We start from the raw sequence: 22,673 nt of genomic DNA on the forward strand, positions 1-22,673 counted from the left end.
CTTGCATCTTGGAGGCCCCAGATGAGTGGGGTACAAGGGTACAGCCCTGTGGTGTCAGATGGCTTTAATGATGGCAAATGCTGAGGCAAGTGTGAACAAATGAAACCTCATTATTGGTAGGAATTCTGGGAACCCAAGAGAGGTTGGGTTGCAGGTCTCATGTACAGAAGCATGGAGCTCTGACAGCTTAAGTTCGAGGGGAAGGGTTGCATGGTAAGCTGGCCAGTCTCTTTGAGGAGGTAAAGAATCTATGTGACTTTACAGTTTAAACAACTTAGATTTCCTACATTTGGATAATGGCTTCAATGGCCTCCTATGAGCACTGTGAGACTAGGTAATGATAACTAATTTTAAAACATGGTTTAGAACTCCTTGCAGGAGAAGTATGGTATAATTTAACCACACAAACCGTAAAGATGTCATTTGTCTGGCTACATGGAAATTCCTTACACTAGGGTTCGCTGATGCCTTAAAAGTCATTTTCAAATGTTCTCAAGTGCGTGCAGTGAGTGGGACATTTAATGGGCACACTGCCTTAGGGATTGTTCCTTTTTTGACCCAGGTCTTGCTACCTCATCTACATAAAGGCCTGGAATGGAAATTGTGCACGCTTTATCCCATCGTAGAGAATGGAGCCCAAGTACACCTCCGCCCCGAGGCACTAGGATGCCGGGAGGACTCACCTTGTTCCAGCAGCCCTGGACCGGCAAGCCGTCTTCACCCTGCAGTGAGGAAGGAAGGCAGACGGCTCAGGCTCTCCAGGATGGCCCACCAAGCAGCAGGACAGGGGGAACAAGGGCCACACACATTGCAGCAGCTGAGCAGGGTGTGGCCGGCCTGATATTGTCTGTTTCTTGTCTCTACCCCAGGGCCACGCCTCGGAAGGAGGCAGGAAGCAAGCCCTCCTGTCGGCCCGTTGGTCAAGCTCACATGTAGTTACAGTGCAAGGCCAGCATGGGCTGTCCTAGCCTGTGAGCTAAGCCAGCAGAGGTGACCTGAAAGTCATGGAGAGGGCAGCCCGGAGGCTCGCTGGTCTCTGCTCTGGCTGTACTGAGTGTGGGGTGCCTGTAGGTAAGTCACTGAGCGCTTGGGGGCTTGTTTCCTCCTCCATTAAAACCTGGGAAAGTGCGGCTCTATGAAACAACCTCCCCCCACTTCTCCCTTTCTCTGATTTTTTTTTTCTCTTCCTTAGCAGCTGGGGGAGGACATCCAGGCAATTCCCATCTGGTGATCAGTAAGGAGGAGGAGGGGTGATTTGACAGGCACTGCAACATGGGCCTGATGGGCCTTCAGCAAGGAGGTGGGGCTCCTGGCACAGCCAAAATTGCTGGGCACTTGGGGGGAAGAGGCAGTGGTGGGATGGGAATCTGCCGGGCACTGCTTGTCCCCTTGGCCGGTGCATCCACGGAGCACCTGCAGCCTCAGGATGCCCTGAGTCTCCCTGGGCCCTGCTCTCCTGGCCACTCTGGCACTCCCTGGGGGCGCCTAGAAACCAGTGAGAGGCAGGAGAGGAGGGTGAGGCTGAACAGGGCAAAGATATGGTTCTGAGTCTGGGTCTGTTAGAATTGCAGCCCAGATTCTAGAACTCCAGGCTCCAGGGCAGAGATGCACACATAGTTTCAGGGGATCGGAGCAAGTGGTCAGCCCCCACGGAGCGGGAATGGACCTGTGCCCTGGACCTACACCGCCACCCATGACAGGAGCCGAAACCGCTCGCCTGGCGTCCAGCAGACAGCCGGCCCTGCACGGGGGCCGCAGAAGTCTAGTTACTTTGCGCTAAAATTCCCGATGAGTAATCCTCCCCCCGCCCCCTCCCCCCACCTCGCCCCACGTCCATAGTAACACAATGCAGGAGACGGCAAACAGCAACAATGAGAAACAAGAGAGGGAAGGTATGTACACTTCCACAGTAAAATTAATAGACAAATGACACATGTTATTGGAGAAAATGCCAGTTTGCATTAAAGGTCAAATCAAGATGACTTTCATTGTCCCTTGTGGGTCAGGGAGGGTGTGCAGGGGGAGGTGGTGCCTCCTAGGATTCCATGAAGACCTCTGTCCCCTTCCCCAGCCCGCCACCATGTGACACTTCACATGGTCTCTGGAAGGGAGAGGAGCCTCCGCGGGCCACAGTGGCATTCCCATTGGCACATGGACAGTGGCGGGGGGGACAGAGGAGGGCTGGGCAGGCAGAGGGGAGTGACAGTGTGTGGGTGAGAAGCAGGGAGGCCAGGGCTGCAGCCGGCCGAACTCAAGTGTTGGGATCGTGGGAAGAGTCGTGGCAGAGGGGACGCCTGGCTGATGGTTAATGGAGGCACCGTGGAGGATGCGGGAGACCGTGCAGCTGAGGAACGTGCTGCATGCTCGGGGTTCAAGAGGCGAGGCGGGGAGGTAGGGGCAGGGGGACAGGGAGCGTGCCACTCTGCTTGCTCTGCCTCTCTTTTTGTTGTCTATGCTGGTCCTAAAAAGTCCCTTCGTGGGGCTCTGTGGTCACCTGTCAGGGTCACACAGCATCTATTCTTATAACTGTATCTTCTGTTCAGAGATAATTCCTGTGTGACCCTGGGGTGGGGGTGTGAGGCTGGGAATTCTCATCTGACAATTACTGGTATGAAAATAGCTCCATGAGCTCCAAACCTCCTCAGGAAATTTAGGAGAGCAGAAAGTTTTTGAGCCAGTTGCTTTGGAGTGAAGTGTCATCTTCTGCTTCCCCTACAGCCCATTAAAATGATCGCTGAAGAAGCCTAGAACGTCCCTGCCTGAAGTGGGACTGGGCCCAGCGGGACCAGAACTGTCGCCACTTAGGTGGGACATGTTTGGGAGCGGGTCCTAAATGTCTCCTCTGCTTCCTGTCTCCTCCCTTCCCTTCCTTAACCACATTCTCAACCTCAGGTTCTTCCAGACTTTTTGGTGGTGAACCACCTAAAGATGAAAAAAAAAAAAAAAAAAAAAAAAGGAGGGTCTTGTAGTGCCTTCTGGGATTTAAGCGAAAAGGATGAATCCCTTAGGATCTAGAGTCTTGATTTTGGACCATCCCTTGGTTCTGGGGTGTCACTGGGGCAGTGGTCCCAGATCTATCCTGGAAGAACAGTCAGGTACCCCCTCCTCTACTTCAGTTCTAGAACTCCTCATTCTGCCCCATGTTTATAAGGGTGCCCGTCTGTCCTCTGCTAAATGATGAGATGCTGAAGTGGAGAGGGATGTGGGGCCAACTCAGGCATCTCATTCGAATGTTTTTGCCAATGCTCCTCCAACTAACTGCAGTGTGTGAAGGAAGAGAAGTCACAGTCCTAAGAACCTGTCCAGAGAATCCACTTCCCTGGCTTTCTTTCTGGTGGCAGGTTTGTCTAGAAGCAGTTCTGAAAAGAGAGTCTGATGCGGCTAAGGTTGGCACTGGGTGGGGAGGGCCAGCTCACATTGAGGTGATGGGCTTTGGAAGCAGCTGCAGGAGGAAGCCAAGAAAGCATCCTGGCAGACTTTGCATGCAAGAGGGGGACATGGCGGGAGCCCCCGAGGACCAGCCAAGGCAGGGTGACCCTTGGTGTCTACAGACTGAAGAGGTGGGAAGTGGAGACCGGAGGGATGGAGCGGGAGTGTGGAGGACAGCGGGAGGGGCACGCAGGCACAAACCGCACATGTGGGGAAGCCCCCACTGGCCATGCAGGTGAGGGAGGGTGATGCCATACCAATGGGCACGGGGCATCCAGTCCGTCCAGCCCTGGTAACCCCGGCTCCCCTTTCTCTCCTTTAAAACCTCGGTGTCCCTGTTCACAAAACCAACCATGATGATTATTTAGGTCAAGGCTGGCCAGCTCTGACTGTGGCGTGGAGAGGCCCACTCCTGCCCTGGCCAGGATGCAGGACCCTCGAGGCATCTGCGAGTACACCCCAGATCCCAGCTGATCCCCCTCTTTCCAATTCAGCCTCTGTGCTCTCTGAGTTGAAATTGGCATGTGTACATGAAGCCCCCTCTCCACGTAGAGACTCAATTGCAGTAGACACAGATGAACTTCAACTTTAGTGCATCACTAATTTCAAGACCTTCGAATGGGTTGAGGACACTTGAGAAGCCCGGCAGATGTGCCACGAATCATTCCTCGTTGGCTCGTTTGGGAAGGCTTCGTGGGGGTGTCTCTCTACAGATTTTGGTCTGCAGCTTTGCAGGTTTTAGCTGGATTGGGAGGCTGTGTATAAAAGCCCCCTCTCTGGCCTCATTCTGTCCAGGTTTGGGCACAGGTGGCCTTTAGGAGATGTTAACCCCTGTGTCCTGCATCCTTACCAGGAGGGATTTCAGACGGCTTGAACTGCTGGCCACGGAGGTAGCCACAAAACAAAGAAGGCAAATGAGGGCTGGGGGTTCACAAACGCTACACTGGCTTCCAAAGCCATCCTGCAGCTAAGAGCTGAGGCCTGCTCCCAAATCCCTTTCCTCGTGGTGTCTCTATTCCCATACATCAATTGTTCGGCATCTTCAAAGGAAAGGGGTTTAGCGGGAATGACTTGCAGCTGTGGATTTAGGGCAACACCAACAGCAGGCAGAATTTCATCGGCCACATGAACAGACCAGTTTTGGTAGCATCGGTGGAGTCATTCGGTTTTCATCTTAGTTTATTTGCCTTCTTTGTTTCCAGCTTGCAAACCTCAAGGGAAAACCCAGAACAACCAAGCAATCGATGGAAACATACCAATGGACAGGGGGCATCTAATCCAGGCGCTCCTTGGTCTCCCTTATCCCCCTTAGGCCCTCTAGAGCCTTTCTTCCCCCTCTCCCCCTGTAAATAACGGTTTAGTCCAAGAAAAAAACATAACATCAAAACTTTAGGATCATTCATGTGTTAAAGTTAGAGACAGAGAAAGAAAGAAAAAAAAAAGAAAGAGGGAAAACATAGATTCTCTCAATTAGGATATTCTCCCCAGTAGGATTAGGGGTCAGTCCCCACCCCACCCCTTGAAGAGCCTGAGAATGTGGCTGAGGCAGGTGTGGAGGGGGCGGGGAGCAGTAGGGCTGAGGGCCAGAGGCGGGAGGAAATGCAGATGGATGAGACTGGTGGCCAGTTTTGCTAATTCTGAGCCGAGTGCATCTATAATGAACAGGGGGACCCACTTCCTTCTCTCGGAGGGCCCATTTTTAAAAGGGTCTGGCCTGATGGTTTTTGCCCCAGTTGGTTTTCATCCCTTTGATGTTCTATGAGGAGGCAAGGTGATTTTGTTTGGAGCCCTAGGGTGTGTGCGTGCGTGTGTATGTGAACGTGGTGTGTAGTTGTGTGCCCACACATGGTTGTGCATGTGTGTCTGTGAGCTTGTGCATGTGTACGCAAGTGTGTGCATGTATGCATGTGTGCTTGGACACGTGTGTACAAGTGCATGTGTGTATGTGTGTGTCCAGAGCGCATAGGTGGCACCTGGTTCTCAGCTGGGTCCTCCGGTTTTATGTGTGTCTCTGGCCCCGCCTGCTCTGAAGTCATAGGCAGCTATCTGTGTATGGGTAGGTTGGTTCAAGGAATGAAAAGCTTCAGTACACATCGTCTTTCTAAATTGAACCCTGTTTTTTTTTTTATTTTTTATTTTTTTTGGCACACGGGCTTAGTTGCTCTGCGGCATGTGGGATCTTCCTGGAGCTGGGATCGAACCCATGACCTCTGCATTGGCAGGCGGCTTCTTAACCACTGCGCCACCTAGGAAGCCCCTGAACCCTGTTTTGTATGTGTCAGGGTCACTCTTCATTTAAAGAAGGGCTGTGGGAAAGTCTTAGTAATGAATTTGAGTTTGGATTTTTATACGTTAGGTTTCCTTATGGAGGGGCCAAGTGTGCCCCTGGGGAGTCTTCCTGGGAACTTTCCTCCTCTACAGAAGGCCGGTTATTTAATGCTTGGGGGCTTCCACCGTGTTACTCGGGGTGGGCTGCCTAATGGTCAGAGCAAAGGCTTGGAGCCAGAACAGGATTTGCCTCTTATCAGCTGCGTGACTTTGGGAACTTACTTAACCTCTCTGAGCCTTGGCTTCTTCATCTGTAAAATGTGGATAATAACACCCCCCTCAAAACTTTGTTTCAAGGTCTTTGTGCACATTTCGTGCTTCACACCAGCATATAGTATGTGCTAAGTAAATGACAGCGGCTTCATAACGATAGCAGTGATGATCGTTACATCTTGCCAGCCAGTACGGGAGCCCAGGCTGCCACTGGAGGCATGGTCTTGTGTCTGCCGTGTTCCCACAGTGGGAGGCTGCAGGCTTCCTCAGCGGGAGGCGAGGGATAAGAATACTTTTGACATTTCTCTGGGTCTTTGGAAATTACCTACATTTCTTGATTCCAGAGGTTGCCTGCAATGGCCAACACATGGTTCTAAATGAGTGTTCTAAAATGCGAATGCTTACTTAGAAAATGAGATGTGTTGAAGAGGAAATGCAATGCATCTAAGGTGTCATTGCATTGGCTCTAAGATATGCTCACCAATGAGGAGGAAAGGTTGGCTCAATTAATCTGCAGACAGTGGACAAACAAAACCACTAGCTGTTTGGAGGGAGAAGCCCCACGGGAAACTTTCTCAAGAATGTGGCCCCTTATTTTCTTTGGGTCAGGCCAGTGCAAAAGTGAGCACAATTGCCTAAGTTCAGAGGGTGAGCGAAGCTCCTGAGGAGTGGGGGGTGGCAGGTCCCAGTGATGGGCCTGTGGGTAACAGAGGGCCGGCTGTGGTCCTTTCAGGATGGGAAGCTTTCACTCTGGGCCATCATGTTCTAGGGGCACAGGAAATGGCCTTAATTGGGTGCCCCTTGAAGACATCACAGTAGTGACTTCACCTATATCCTCCCTGCTCCCCTCCCTCAAACAGTGACATGAAAAGGGCCCTGGTGCAGAGGGGATGCTAGCTGGTACCAGAGAGGGGCAAAGAGAGGCAAGCAGCAGGGGTTTCTTAAAAAATAAATAAATGTACAAAATTGATTTTAGAGCAAAAAAATTGAAGCTGGGGGAGTGGAAAGGAAAGGAAGAAGGCTATGGGATTATTATAATGGGATGAACATATCTAGAGGCAGAAATAATGAGGGAGTAAAGGAAAAAGAAGCAGGCCCAGGCTGAGAGAGAAAGAGCAGAGGAGGGAGAGCTAGGAGGCAAGGGGACCTGGGGATGCAAGACATGCACATGCATGCATGTGCCCACGTGCACTCTCCCACACACACACAGGCAACCCCCCCCCCCCCGCCCAGATGGCACCTTTTGGAGCGTGACAGGAGCCTCACTGCGTGTTCTCAGACCTTTCAGTTGGCTGGCGTGCAGGCTGCTCCACAGTTACACCCAATTTTCCTGATTCCCAAATTGCCAAATTCACACCACCCTTCATCCTTTGATGGCCTTTTTCATCCTAAAAGTGGCTCTTGGGTCAAATTCACAGAGCTGTTAGAGGACAAACAGAATGCCCCTAGTGACGAGGATAGACACCTTTCCCCGGCAATGTATGCCTCTTTGAAAACTGCCTGTCTTGGGCTCTGGGCCTTGGCAACCACTGTGAGGACCATACTCCTTCCATGAGCAGGAAAGAGGCTCTAAAACCATCTTGTGGTGGGACTCGGAGAAGCATGGTTTTAAGGCTGTGTCTTGGCTCACTGTGAGATAGGAGAACAGATGCTGGGGTGGCCGCCTGAGTCTCTGATGGGCGTGACGTGGGGTGTGACATGGGGCAACATTTGGGAGCTTCCCTTCCGCACCCGGTGGGCGCGGGGGTGTTGAGCATCTCCAGCTTCACTTCCATAAACAACAACGAAGCTTCCAACCAGAATGTCATCTAAGCACTTCTGGCCTTTTACCTTGACCAAAGTGTTAGCATTCTGAGCTCCCAGGCACCAGAAAAACTAGTTAAGGCGCAGCGCTGGCTCTGCTTGGACCGTCTTCATTTTAGAGGCTTTTATTGCCAAGCCCTGGTCTCTCCCCTCAGAAGTCCTGTTAGGGCCGGTGGTATAAAGAGGTCCGGAAGAGGAGAGGAGATGTAGGGGGGCTCTTCTAGAACATTCTGGCATCCTGAGAGTCAGATCTCTTGGATGGAAGAATAAGCTGGTCCTTGGTTTGGAAACCTGCCCTTTGGAAGAAGTTGATCGGTGCTTTATGGTGCACTCAAAGGAAGGTTCATGTGCCTTGCCTGTTTTATGCACTAGATTTTTACTAAGTGACATATTGTTAATTTATATGTGGGACTGAAGGGACGGGGTGGATGTCTATAAAACCTTAGAAACAGAAAGTGGAGAAGAAATATTTTCCCACTGAATTGTGGGGCCTCAGTGGCTCATTCAAGGACCTCAGTCCCTTAAGCGCCAGAGCCACCAGCCTCCCACCTCCTCTCCACCTGTGACAAGGGCATTTGCCTGCCCTGCCTCCACCTCTAGGGCAACACAATCACCACCACTGGAAGGACTGGTTTTGTAGCCTTCCAATGGCCCAGTGCCTTAAGCCAACTGAAGAAGTCTTAAGAAATAGGTTTAATGAGTATTAATCGAATGTAACAAAGAAAACCAGAACACTTTAGAAATAAATCATAAAGGAGGTTAGTATGCCGACTGAGAGGTGGAATGATCAATTGTTTTAGTGGCTTAAATTCTTGGATGTCACAGTAACAAAGGTGGGCTTCCCAGGCTGCCTTAACAGGCTGGCCCATTTCTGGAAGTAGGTCTGTTTATTCCAGTGGTTTCTAGACTTCGTCTTCCCATGGACAGCCTGGGAGGGGTAGCTCTGCCTCTTCCTTCTTGTTCATAGAATATATGGGACAAATTGATTGCTTTTGACCAGCTGCCAGAAAGGAGAACTTAGGAATATGAAAGTGTTCAATAAATCCATCTTAAATGGAAGAGACCGTCATCGATGTCAGATATAAACGTACAGATTCTGGCAGGTTCTCTTCATGAACACGGCTATTGGTGTTCAAAGAGCAGCAGCAGACCTGGGTTCTGGAAGCCACCTGCTCTGTCTCCAACTCTCACAGGAACTCCGAGCATGTTATCATAGTTCGGGGCCTTGTTTCTCCATCGGTTCTTCCCACTCCTCTTCTACCTCTAAGGTCTTTGGGTATTCTTCCCACTAGAAGATGCTCTTGGGCTTCTAGGGGATGTGCATCTGACTGAGAACCATTGTGATGAGGCAGCCAATGAGACGTTCTAGAAAGAAACCCGAAGGCCATCCTTGGTCAGATGGAGTGAGATGACCCCTGCTGGGTGCAAATGTGCCACGTGTCATATGCCTTTAGGCGGCTGTGGGTGCTGTGGACACTCAGTGACTGTGTCCTGGTGAAGATGGGAGAACCGAAGGCAGAGCAGGGGCCTCGAAAGGCACGATTTGTTTCATAGTCCTGCCGACTCATTCCAAGAGGAATAATGGCTGGGATAGTTTTTTAAAGGGTTGGCTGCATACAATAGCTGTCTGCTTGTTCTTGGAACTGGGATTTATTTTCTCTCTCACTAGTGGCCTGGGATCCCTGGTGAAACTAAGTGTCAGAAGACTAGGACTCGGCAACGATGGATATAAAAATATCATTTAGGGGTCCATTATCAGGGCAACCTACGGAGAGCCGGGCACGTGACTCCTGTTATTGGATGGCCGCCCTGGGATTCAGCCTCCCCTTTCCACGTGGAAAAATACGTGCTTCAATTTCAGGATTAGGTCCCGGGCTCCCTGCATGCCACAGATTAAACCCCTCACTATAAAGCCTTTTAATTTAGGATGATTTATCAGGAAAAACTGTATTTCCGTGTGGGGTCAGGAATCCCCAGTTGGTCATTCCACCTCACCATGAAGACATTAGTAACCAGAGCCAAAGTGCGAGGACTCAGACTCACCCGGTTTCCTTTGTCCCCGGGTGGTCCGTGTAAACCCTGGAATAAATCAGAGAAACGAAGACACATTAATGAGAAAGTACAGGATGGCCATACAGTCCTTCCTTCCAGGCTCATAAAGCTCTTTACTGGTGCCTAATTCATTGGAGACAGGTTTAATTATCCCCATTTTACAGAAGGGGGACAAAGGAGAAAACTACTCAAGGAACTTGACCTAGAGACAGATGAGGAGTTATGGGTAAAGTCAAACACAATTCTGCTTTTCTCACTCTGCAGCCAATGTCCTGGCCTGCGGCCAAGTTCTTCTAGCTGGTTCATGCTGAGGACACAGTCTGCGGGCAGAGCCCTCTCCTGGAAGGGCAGGTGTTCGCGTGGCTCTCCCACCAGCCTCTTGCTAGAAAAATGACTCCAAAGCTCCTGAGCCCCTCTTTTCAAGGTGTAAGCTGCTCCCCTTGTCTTTAGCGGAGGAGTGGGCACAAGGCAAAGACTGGCCGGAGGTACCTACTCAGCCGAAGCCCCACCGAACGTGGAACGCACGAACAAGTGTACGACCTTCAAGTGGGTGGGAAACCAAAGCCCTGGCTCTTGCGTGCAGCTGACCTCTATAACCCAGCAAGGAGATGTCAGCTGCGAGTGGAAAGCCAGTCCCGTGGGAAGCTGCCCATCTCAGGAGACGTCTCCTTGCCTGATGGTGATCTGGACTTGGTTCTGTCCCTCCGCGAGGGCAGGGGCTGCGGCACAGGTACCTACCCGCGAGACGCCCATTGCATCGAACACAGAGGCCTACAGGCGAGGGGGCTCATCTGTGTTGGCTACATCCGGTCAGATGGTCCACGCGGCTGAGCACCTGGTTCCCTAACGGGGGCGGTGTGCCCCAGCGTTTGCCTTGAGCATTGCCCAGCAGGGACGTTCTAGAGAGTGGGCCAGTGGCCGTTGGCGGCCTCCTCTGTCACAGAAATGAGAATCATCCCTTGGCCCTAGATTTTTGCCCCAGGCTCTGGGAATTCTGTTTTGACAGTGCTTTTGTGCGGGGCCGGGGCGGGTGGAGAGCAACCTCTGATCCCACGAGACTTACAGGAAGCCCAGCTGCTCCCGTTGGTCCTGTCATCCCAGGGTCACCTTTGCTGCCCTGAAACCGGAGAAATAACACATGAGCGCGCCCTCACTTGGTAACACCTTCTGTCAGCCATTTTCTGTTTTCATACACAACCTGGGAAACCTTTCCAGTTTCTTCAGAGAGCACCCCCTCCTCTCCCCGCCAGGAAGCAAGGGCTGGGTGGAGAGTGGGCCGAGGGCAGGGCGCCTGGTGTGGACGCTGCCCCGAGGAGGGGGCCTGGGAGCCCCTCTTACCCTCCCTCCCCAGAGCCTGGCCCCCAAGGCCCTTAGGAAGGGCTGGGCAGTGTCTGCGGGAGTTACGGCCTGGCCAGAGGCAGAAGCAGGGGAGGAGAACGCGCATGGGCAAGGCAGGCAGGGGAGAGCAGGGAGAGAAAGAGAGCTCTGGTTTCTCTCTGAGCGGCGTCACCCCTCGAAGCAGCCACCCTGGCTCCCCACGTGGCTGGTGACCTCAGGGAAGCCCACGCCCCTCCCCAGAAGCTCCCCAGCCTCCCGCCCGCTCCCCCTCCTCTCCCTGAGCTGTATGGTCTGAGAGCACAGGGACAGAGCCTCCCCTGGGGGCAGCGCCAGCAAGGTGGGCAAATGGCGAGAGGGAGAGCTGCTCCTGCAGGCAGAGGGCCCAGCAGATGCCGGCTCAGAGGTCCAGTGCCCAAGCCAGCCCTCCAGCGAGCTTAGGCCTGGGGGTGTGGAAACCTGCCCGGCTGGGAGGGGCTGATGCAGGGAACCCTCCGGCCTCTGCCCGCTGCACACGCTCACCTCACTGGCTGGGGGAGATGGGACCCATGGGAGCCGGCCTGACGCACGGGGCTCCTGGCTTCCGGGTGTCTCCCGGGATTTCTGACACCACCTGGCACCCCGTTCCATGCTGTCTCCCTAAATCATTGCAGAACTTAGGCGTCTCTGGTGACAGCAGGGCCTGGGGCCTTTCCTGTCACCTGTGACCAATGCCAGGCGACCAGAAGCCGAGGGGAGGAAGCTCTCCAAGTGTCTGTCCACTCGTAGCTACAAAATGAGCACCCCAGGCCTGCCTGCTCCCCCATGGGCTGGGAGGATCGTCCGGAGAGGACACGGCTGAGGCGCCAGCTGGCTCTAGGCGGAACGGACGGGGGCTGAAGTGGCTGGGTTGACGCGGCGGCCCTGTGGGTCGCAGGCTCCAGGGCGGAGGACTCGAGGCTGAGGAGGGACAGCAGGGGCCCTCGTCCTGGTGGCCCGGGCCCCTGCTCACTGAGCACTCACCCTCTCTCCCTTTGGTCCCGCTGGGCCTGGAACTCCAATTGGTCCTGGAGTACCCTGGGGAGGCGAAAGAACGCACCGGTGAGGGTCCTGATGCTGAGGGGCGTCCCGGGAGCCCCGCCCGCTGCCTGGAGATGAGCAAGGTCCAGAGGCCCAGTTTTCAGGGTTGGCGAGGCCAGGCACGTTCAGGGCGGTCATCGGACTGGGCCGCGTTCCTGTTTGGATTTGGGGGCCTCGGGGAGAGAGCACCTCCCCCCTGCCTCAGAGCCAGATTCGAGGAAGGAAACCCTCTGGCTTCACAACCAAGCTTGCCAAGGCTGAAAACGGCAGGAGAACAGAGGCTCAGTGTGCTCCCAGAAGCGCGCGGGAGGGAGTCGACGCCATCCCGGGGCGGGGAGGCCGAGGGCGGGCATCCCTTTGCGGACGCAGCTCCACATGCAGCGGGAGGGTCTTCATGCCACAGAGACCAATGCAGACGCGCACACACAGCGGCAGGCGTGGGAGGGTCATTCAGCCACCGCCCACTCCACCCTCCCCTACTGGCTTTCAGCCTCTGGCCGGGCCTTCTGTGCCCATCCCGGGCCCTCGGGAACAGGCTGGGTTGAGAGTGGATTCGTACGCTTCGGATGTCTGCTGACCCTGGCCTGGCGGGGAGGTGTGTCCTAAGCCCTCCTGACTCGGGGCCGCAGCCCAGTGGGGCAGCTGGAGCATCAGAGCTGTGTTGCTTAGAGACAGCGCGGGGCTTGCTGCGGCATAATTAAGCATCTTCTCCAGGTTCCTAATTCACAGCCTGACTAGATGAAGTCTATATTTCCAAGCTTCCTATTGCTCTGCTCTGTTGATATGTCTTGCTCAGGACATGAGGACTGGGCTTGGCCTGTGGGTGGTTCCCAGAGGTGCTCTGGATGTAGCTGTGATAGGCGGGGCAGGATCAAGTGGGGAAAGGCTGATTTACTCTACATGAAAAAAAAAAAAGAGCGATAAGATGTTCTTGGTGGCCCCTTTGAGGGAAGAAGGAAAGCTGTGGACATCCATGACAGAGTGTCAGCATAGCACTCTGACGTCACTGAGCAGCTTCAAGTCCTGCCTCAAAGCCCTATAAACTCTGCGATATCGGAGACGTTTCTTGGCTTCTTTAAGGATCACTTTTCCCGCCTGTAAAATTGGAATGATCACATGCGTGTCTGCTTTCTAGGTTGCTGCCAGGTTAGAATGGATGAATACATGTCATGCGTTTGGTGCTGGACCTGACACCTAGGAAGTGCCCAGTACATGTTAGTATTGGCAGAGTAGGCTCACTGTTTCCTGTAAACATTTTCTTTTAAGGTGGTGTTATTTATTTTGTGAGAAAAAACCCTTCAGGTCCAAAGGGGACAGAATATATGAACGTGCACTGCTCCCCTGTCTGATATGAACGGAATAAGTAGTCGAGAGGAAAGTCATGGTTTCTCTGATTCCAACCACAGATAATCCCCCTAGCTCAGACTGGCCACCTGGGAGAGGTGTGCTAGGTGCAAGGAGGATGGAAAGAAAGGGACTGTGGTGGAGGGCAGCTGTGGTGCCCCAGGAAGCGAAAGCTGTGGTTGCAACGTGCCCTCAGAACACGGAGCTGGGCCTTGCCTATGTGCTCCCAGGTGCTACACTTGCCCTTACCCATCAGCGCTGTCCCCACCCACATACACACCAGACTGGTGGCCGCACAGGACTAGAAAGCCCTTGTGGGCAGACAGGAGATGGACAGAGCTCACAGCATGAAGACGACACAGCATGACGGGCACGTACAGACACTGTTGTTTGGTGGGGATGCGTCACGGCCCAGACCCCCAGGGCTGGGGTCCCAGGCTGACTCAGCATTCCTTTAGGAACAGAGTCTTTGTTGCTGGAGCAGCCTCCCACCCCACAGCCAGTGTTCTAGAAATTCCGATTTGGGGACCCTGTGTGAATACTATGGACAGGGAAGTTTAGATGAAGGCCAGTTGTCTTTGGTCAAGAGGCCTGAATAAGCCCTTCTGAACTGAGCGCAGATGGTACTTTCTGATGGTGGTGGTGGGGTAAGCCATGATTCACCGAAAAAAATGAGGCCACAGCAGGACAGACGAAAAGGGATTACAGGCCAGGGGTGGGGTGGGGTGGAGATGGGTTGAGGGGTAATGGAGACGTGACACTCACCGGTGGCCCAGGCCTGCCGTCCAAACCTGAAGCTCCCTGGACAAAGGGAACAGGTTGACCGAAAGAAGGGGAAGGGAGGAATGGGAGGGAGAAAAGGGACCAGGGAGGGAAGAGGTGAGTGAAGCAGTGACTCTGGACAGACATAAACGCTGGTCATCAAACAAAATGGGAGAAATAAGCTTGGGAGGACAGGTAATGTATTCACATGAAAACCAACAAAAACATGGAGACACTGAGTGCAGTGTGGCCAACTGCCGAGCAAGCCGGGTGGAGATCAGTGCAGGTGGCCGTTCTGATCCTCTGTGCCCCCTGCTCCCCTCGCTCCTTTCATCCTCTCTCAGAAACCCCTCTTCTAAGGACTTTCAGTGTTTTGAGGAAAGAGATACAGAAAATAAACTCATGGAGAGATGTCTGGAACCAGAGCTAGTGCATCCTTCCTGGGACTAGTCTTAACTTAGGGAAGACATGTCTACACGCCAGGTGGGGCCTAGGTGAGCATGGTCTTCCCAGTTTTTTTGCATACCTGTTGAGGTGAGGTCACGCTGGGGGACCCCAGGAGGCTCAGCATTGACTTACAACATCCAGCTTTGAAACCTGGGTAGAAGCTGGCCTACCTCAGCTAGGTGGGAGGAGTTGGGCCTTGAATAATAATACTAACGATGCCTGACATTTCTCTGGCATTTTACAGTTTATAAAGCTTAACACAAACTCAATCCATTCATTATCCTAGACAAATTTTTAGAGAAAAAGGCTTCAGGAGCAGCTAGCTGACAAGGACAGAGGTCTAAGGCCATGTATCCCTTGGAATAAATTGGCTGGCGGGTGGGATGCTGTTAAGACCCATTCACTGTGCAGCATCCGGTGACATATCCAGCGGGGATTAGAGCTCTTGCTCCAGTGCTGGGCCACAGGGCGGCCCCTACAGCCCACCTAGGAGAACGGGGGTACAATTACCTGATGATTCCACTACGACAAACGAGGGAGAGAGCAGCTGGGACTCTCTAGGCCAGTAAGGACTGAGCTCTTGAAAACTGCTTCCAGCCGAGCCTCAGAAATGAGCCTAGGCCTCAGGATTTTAAACGTGGGAGAATACCCCCAAGAAAGGGAGGGTGGGGAGCTACTTCCTCCTAGGGGAAGGGTGTTGGGTAGCAGGATCCTACAGGGCCTCGCTTCTCAGTCTTAGGACCACATGATTCTGGGACCAGTCTCGTTCATGGCCTAGAGAGCTGTGTTTCTCAACTCCAGCTACAACGTCAGAATCTCCTGGGGTGACGTTACATAATACAGATGCTTGATCCCCACCCCAGCCCAAATTCAAACAGAATCTCCAAAGGGAATCTTGGGAATGACATGCGTGAAAAGCTCCAGGGGATTCCAATGTGCAGCCAGCACCGAGAACCTCTTCTGTAGGGCAAACAGGAGGAACTCAATAGGATGTGCCTGGAAACACAGGCTGCTGTTATATGCAGTAAAACACAGAGGTGAAGCCGAAAAACAGAACTTCGGCGAAACATCCGTATACTCTGTCTGTGCAGCATTAATACTGAGTTATCTTGAGAGGTTGGAGCAGAGGGCATGACCTGGAGTTTTGGGGGCCAAATGTGGGCCACTGACATATTTTGTATGGGTTGCAGTATTGCAGATAATTTTGATTTAATATTAGAAAATGAGGAGATAGCCCATCAAATGCCAGATGTCTAGCTTCCTTAGAAAACTTAGAATATGCAGAAATACTGGACCGCATTCCCCTAAGGCTGAACCGAGTAGGGGCTGTCCCCCTTAAGAAGGGACACACGGTCTCCAGTGCACCCTAGTCCCCACCACTCCTTATTGTCCCTCTGACGTCCATGTTAGTTGCCCTTTATGAATACTGCTTGCTCTGTTGTTTTCTTAAGCTAGCAAAAGTACTTACCTGTACTCTATCAAAAGTTGAAAACTTAAAAATAGACTGGGTACTTTGTCTTTTGTCTGGCACTTTCTTTGTTTATATTACCTGTTTGGTCTTCATTTCAACCTCTGACTGAATTCCCTAATGTTCACTAGGGTTGTTGGGGCCATGAAGGTGAACAAGGAGAGGTTTGTGGTTGAGTGGGGGGCAGGAAGCCTCTTAAATAGTAAAAACTACTTAATCATTCCAGACACAGCTGAAGACATGGGAAAGTGTCTGCTAAAGTCATCAGTTTACTGTAGTCTGTCAAGCGAATCAGCTCCTTAAATATTCCTACATGTGATCCACTAATGAGGTGTAATCATACCTTTTGCTCTTGCTGTTTGGTCACTGTGATTACATTAACCAGAACTTCAAGCCTTGCCAAGCTGGGGCAACTGGGCTTCCTATCGTCCCCCTGCTTTTTACAGCTTCCTGGGGGTGGGAACTGGCTTCCTGCCTGGGACAGAGGAAGTCCTAGTGGCTGGAAAGAGCTCTTTGCATGGCTGTGGCCTCAGTGGAGGAGCAGCCTCTGGCCCAGCCAGGCCATCAACTTCATATGTGACCTCAAGTGACTCATTCTTTTCTCCAGACCCAACCAGTAAAATGATTATAGGGAATACTAAAGTCCCTTACAGATCTTGAAAAACAAACAAAAAGAGAGCGCGAACCTCACTGGGGTGTGAAGGAGGATGGAGCCCAGGGCTCCGGGATGGGTTGTGGGATGCACTCACCTGGAGACAGGTGAGGCAGTGATGAGACCCACAGCCACTGGGGCTTGGGGCTAAGGAATTCGCCCAGTCCAGGCCCCACATCCGGAGATGCCAAAGCCTTCTGAGCAGTTCCTGCCCTGACCTGGGGCCTTTAGCTGAGATCAGAGATCTCAGGGAATCAAGACGTGAGTGGCCTTAGCCTGCTGGGACAGGAGGATCTGAATTTTTGCAAGCTTTTCTGCTGTGGCCAGTGCTTAAGGGCAGAGAGCAGGGGCTCTCTTGGGGGCCTGCCTGGGAAAGCAGGAGAGAGATGGAGAATACTCCACTGTCCCAATGCTCCCAAGTCCTTTAAGCTTGGCCCCAATAAATGCACATTTTTATTGCCTCAAACAAGCACAAGTAGGGCCTAAGGCTGTTCTCGGGCCCCTTCTGGCTCTCCAGCTGTGTGCTCCTTGGGGTGGGGGGCTTTGTCTTATTCTCATTTACATTCCTCCAGAACCTAGGCCAGGACTGGCCCAGAGGAGGGCCTCAGGAAGAGAATTAGAGCCTTTGGTCTTGTCCAGGTGGAAAAGCAAAACCCCACAGAGCTCTGGGATTCTCAGAACTTTAGAACTTCGAGTCTTCCAGGGGTCTTCTCTGGAGGTCCTGCCCAGCACCTCCTCAGGACACCCAGGCTGGGCTCCTCACACCAGTTTGCTGGGTCCGCATACTTACGGGTAATCCCAGAGGACCTCGGTCTCCTTTTTCTCCCTGGATGCCCTTTTCTCCTTTTGCTCCATCTAGTCCTGCTTCCCCCTGAAGGAAAGGGAGATGGGCGAGATCACAGAAGGGCACGGCCCAGACAACTCATTCTTGCATTCTGGGGTCCTGGGGACAGGGGCGGGTGGTGGGGAGGGGTGGTAGATAGAGAAGGGAGGAGGTGGAGGAGGCTGACCCGGGGGGGGCAGGCTGGGGACTCCAAGAATCGCTGAATTCTTAGCCTGGCTCTGCCTCAGTTAAGGTCCCTTGTATCTCTGTAGTAACTGTGAGGTCCCCAAAGGGAAAAGGGATGCTGGGAGTAGAGACAAACCCACAGGTCAGTTTCAGGTTAGGCTTTGGCATAGGTGACAATTTGCATAGCAGAAAACCTGGGGCCCTGCAGATACTGGCTAGCGAATGCCTGAAATGCCACTACTGGAGCTCTGAGGCTCCCAAACTAATTGGGAGAAGAAACTGCCCAATAGTCCCCTAGAGAATGTCAGTGCAGGAAGTAATGGCTGTTGTCATGCCAGCAGCCTCCAGCTCCTCTTTTTTTCCATTTGAAATGCTGGGGGTGGGGGCTGGGGCGGGTTTGGGAGAGTCCCAGGCCTGAGTCTAGTGGGCTTGGTCCTGGGAAGGGGTCCCATGCTTTGCCACCCTCTGTCTCCCACCTACACTTCAGGGTGAGTGAAGCATCTGGGGCAGATTACCTGGAAAAAGGATTTCATCATTTGCTAAGAATCTCACCTGTCACTCTGTAGGGTCGACTGGTGTATGGGAAAATTCTAAATCCAAAGCCTGCACAGTGTCAATGACGTATGTTGATGGGACCATAGGACTTCACTCTGTCTTAATTGTGCCCCATTGGCTGAAGTGTCACATGATTCTGTTTAGGCACTTTAGCTGGGTCCCCTGCCTCTGAAGCACCTTCTCTCTTTTCTGTCCTCACTGACACAGCCCCCTCCCCGACCCCTTCACCCAGCACCTGTCACGTGACCTCTTCTTACCTTTGGTCCAGGAACGCCTTGGAGCCCCTGCATTTGGAATCAAAACAAGGTACCTCTGGTTAGGTCAACTTCCTTGTCCACAGGTTGGACCACAAAAGAGCAAGGGCTTAGCGTATGGAGCCTAGCCTGGGGCCCCGGTTCAGGGGAGGTAGAAAGAAATACTAACTGGGTGGGGGGAGAGTCCTGCTTGGGGCTTCCTGGGGTGGAGTCTGAGCCAGGCTTCCCCAGCCAGGGACTGACAGAGAATCTCTCTGTGGCCTTCACGGCTGACTCATGAGAGAAGATTGTGTCTCATGAAGGCAAAATTCAGAGGGAACACAGTAACAGTTAAATAAATTAATATATGCAAAGTATTTAGAGCAGCATCTGGCACATGGTAAGTTTCAATAAACTTTGCTACTGTCATTATTATTACTACTACTACTATTATTACTACGTAAGTACTACTACTACTTGTATCAATGACAATGAGTGGCCCATCACCACGGGGACTGCGAACCCTGCAGAGGCAAGGACCAGCATCATGGTTTAGGATGCTTGGGGACCCTCTAGGCTCAGCGCATAGGGGTCCCTCTAAAGGTGCCTTATCATCGGTAACCATGGAAAGGCCAATCCAGCGGGGTTGGTTTTAAAAGGATCACTTTCTGTTTTAACCCTGATCTTCTTGCTGGCTGGTTGCAGAAATAAAAGGAGAGTAGCAGATGTCTGACGGCAAAGGGCAGAACCGAGTGACAGAGTGATTCCGACTCCTGCAAAAAGGGGCCAGACCAGGACCAAACTTCAGGGCTGGCATGCCAGTCAGCTGTTTCTAGGAAACCAGGCAATGCCCAGGCTCCTTGGTGTCACAGAGATGGCACCTGTTTAAGGTGGGAGGGAAGAGGAGCAGGGCAGGGCTTGTGGATGTGAAAATCCCACAGTGGAAGCAGGAGGTGATAGGGACCTAAGGCTGAGGTTAAGCCCAGTGACTGCCATTGGGAGGGCGTGTTAGGGACCCAATCACAGTGAACTGAAACACAGACAAGCGCTCCAAACTTACCGGAGGTCCAGGAGGCCCCTCTGGCCCTGGTGGCCCAGAAACCTAGAAGCCAAACGGAGACAGTTGGCTCATCCCCTGTTATACTCTAAGTGGTCCTGCCTTCTGCCATAGCCTGGGGTCCAGCTAGGGACCTCAAGGCTGAAGGACAGAACTACCAGCACACAGTCTCCCAAACGAAGGCTCAGAACAGGTCAGAAACTCATAGCAACTCATTAGCCTGCACAATGTTTTGAAAAATCAAACATTGCCCTGAAATATCCTCAAAATGTCTATTCTTCTAGATGTTTCTGAAAAACTAGAAAATCTGGCAGCCCCAGGCTCTTGTTCTTGACTGGCAACAATCGCCTGGAGCTCAATGAGAGCTTCCCTTCTGGGTGGGGCTTGAGTTCTTCGTTTACCTCAGTCCTCACCACTCCCTATTTTGTTTTGTTTTGTTTTGTTTCCCTATTGTTTTTAACCCAGACGTCTTTGTTGCAAGCCTGGTCCTGGTTGGCATTTGAGTTTGAGATCTTTAGCTTAAAGGAACAGAGACTGGTTACCTGGAATGGGGGGAGACTGAGATGCTTCCGAAGAATATTCCTCAAGCTCCCCGGGTTTGTAACAGACAGGATGGGGACTGTGGGTCTCCATTTCCCTTGAGGGCAGGTTAAAGTCAAAAAGAGTCGGATTGGGCAGCGAACACAAAGGAACCCAAGGCGAGTTCCCCTCTCTGGAGGATGCTGTGCAGGGTAGATTCTGTCTCTGGTGAAGATGGGCATCCATCTGTCCACAGTCAGCCACCCACAAGGCAGGAAGGAGACCTGCCTGCTCTTTTCTGAGCCGGTTCCCCCACTTTGGCTTCTGGACACTCCTTGGGCATCTCACCTTCCCAGGGACAGAATCTCCTGGAGTGTGGCCAGCATGCAGACCCTCTGCCAGGTGACTATAAAGCGAGCCTCTGAACTGGGCAGACAGGGAACCCCTGTTGTCACTTGGACACGTGGGCTTTTTAACTCCATAACACTGTAGTCTCTGTGCAGGGAACTCAATCTTTGGAAAGTCTACCTTCTTAAAAAAAAAAGTTTACTGCTTTTTTTCCCTTATTATAAACAAGTAATTCATATATCTTGATTAGGGTAGAGGTTACATAAATCTGTGTGTGTATTAAAATTCAAAGAACTGTCAAAAAGGCACTTTTACTATACAATAATTTAAAAAATTAAAAAAAATTAAAGGAATACAAATTCATTAACATATTAGTAAATTAAAGGCAATTGAAAGAAGAAAAAAGAATATCTCTTAGCAATGCTAATATTTTGCTTTATTTCCTTCTACTTTTTCTTGATGCATAAAGTATATTTGAAGGTATGTCTACACTTATGATATCATATAGATATATATTTATTTATATACATATAAATAAAAGTTGGTTCTATTTTCTTTTTCACTTAACACAAAACCCATTTTTCCATTTCTTGTACGTTCCCCACAAGCCTCCTTTCAACGTTGATGTGCTATTCATTGACTAGAATAAGAATGAGTTGCTACCCAGCCAGGGCTTGGAGCAGGGCTTGGCATGAGGAAAGCTCTCTGACATGGGGACTATTATTACCATTAGTATTGTTGTAGTAAGTTATTTAATCGTTTCCTTCTTGTTAGAAATGCAGGCTGTTTCCAATTTGCTTTAAATACATCTGGAAGGAACATTTTTGCATAGTATGCTCTTCCTGAATTTCAGAGCATTTCCTTAGGAAGCTATCCAAATAAATCACATACATGTTATATAATCAGGTCTGTGTTACTGAATGCAGACAGGGCTTGGTGACACTGAAGGGTGACCGAGGGGACCTCTCTGGGGACTGAAATGGCTTGGTGGTCTCTCTCTGCAGAGGTGTGTGGGTGGCCCAGACTCTCTCACCAAATAACCTCTCCCTCACGTATCCTCGTCCTCTGTTGCTTTCCTGGCTCTTTCCCTGGGCCCGATTGCCTCTTGTCTTATGAGAAGCTGGCTTCCATCCTGACTACCTCTCACACCACAGTTCTCTCCATTTCCCTTTACCATACACCATACTTCTCAAAAGTATAATGCCTCTCTCTGGAAACCCTACCTCTGGAGCCTCTAGGCAAACTCCTACAGAGTCTTCAAGACCCTGCTCCAATGACCCGTCTTCTGGGGTGCTCACCCAACTCCCTGAGCTGCTGCCATTCTAGTGCCCATGAATGGGGACTGTTCGCTGCACAGGGACAGTCCGTTTATTTTCCCATCTCCGGGCTCTAGCACTGGGAATGGAACATGGCAGGTGCCCTGCTGCTGAGGGACTCGATTAATGGGGAGGCCTGTGGGCCCACGCTGACCCCTGAGATGCTCAGGAAATGTTCAGCTTCCTGCCCTCTTCCTGCGCCAGGCAGTTGTGAGTTTCTTTCTAGAGCACGGAAATGCTGTGCACACTGGAGAGACTGTGGTGTGACAAAGTCCTTGTCAAATAATCCCTGTGACACAAGCTGCAGAGCAGGCACAACCTACCTCCACTCCTGGGTCACCCTTCTCCCCAGGTTCTCCTTTCTCTCCCTGCGGGCGCAAAACAACACAGTGTGGATGTCAGCACTCGGGGGAGCCTGGGACAGACACCCGCAAATCTGTGACAAATACTAGACTAGGCCTACGTGTCAATAAGGACCACCTGAGAGGCTGTGGGGCAAAGACTGGGGCAGGGAGCCTGTGATTACTGACTTCCTGAATCTGAGGTTCTAGCATGTGGGAGGAGAGGCTGATATTCTGTACGGATCCTGCAGGACAGAGGCCCTAGGATGGTCCTGGGACTTGCTTCTAAGCAATAGAATATGGCACATGGCAAAGGTGATTATGTTACAATCTCATGTTACAAATTATACATACGTTATACAACTGATAGCAGGTTAAGAGTGTGTTACAAGTATATTGTGCA

At 51.8% G+C, this 22,673-nt stretch overlaps 1 protein-coding gene across 1 annotated transcript in view; it reads right to left on the minus strand.

The window, feature by feature from the left end:
* Window positions 1-22,673, minus strand: part of COL13A1 (collagen type XIII alpha 1 chain) — a 63,416-nt gene that overhangs the window by 1,860 nt on the left and 38,883 nt on the right. Inside the window, exons 21-29 of the mRNA XM_057736924.1 lie at window positions 22,253-22,297; window positions 19,750-19,791; window positions 18,714-18,740; window positions 17,683-17,763; window positions 12,163-12,216; window positions 10,889-10,942; window positions 9,817-9,852; window positions 4,686-4,772; window positions 684-722 (exon numbers count right to left, since the gene is read on the minus strand). Coding sequence (XP_057592907.1) covers window positions 684-722; window positions 4,686-4,772; window positions 9,817-9,852; window positions 10,889-10,942; window positions 12,163-12,216; window positions 17,683-17,763; window positions 18,714-18,740; window positions 19,750-19,791; window positions 22,253-22,297 — 465 coding nt within the window. The remainder of the gene's footprint in view (window positions 1-683; window positions 723-4,685; window positions 4,773-9,816; window positions 9,853-10,888; window positions 10,943-12,162; window positions 12,217-17,682; window positions 17,764-18,713; window positions 18,741-19,749; window positions 19,792-22,252; window positions 22,298-22,673) is intronic.

The sequence above is a fragment of the Hippopotamus amphibius genome, chromosome 5 (assembly GCF_030028045.1).
Source record: "Hippopotamus amphibius kiboko isolate mHipAmp2 chromosome 5, mHipAmp2.hap2, whole genome shotgun sequence".
Taxonomy (NCBI): Eukaryota; Metazoa; Chordata; class Mammalia; order Artiodactyla; family Hippopotamidae; genus Hippopotamus; species Hippopotamus amphibius.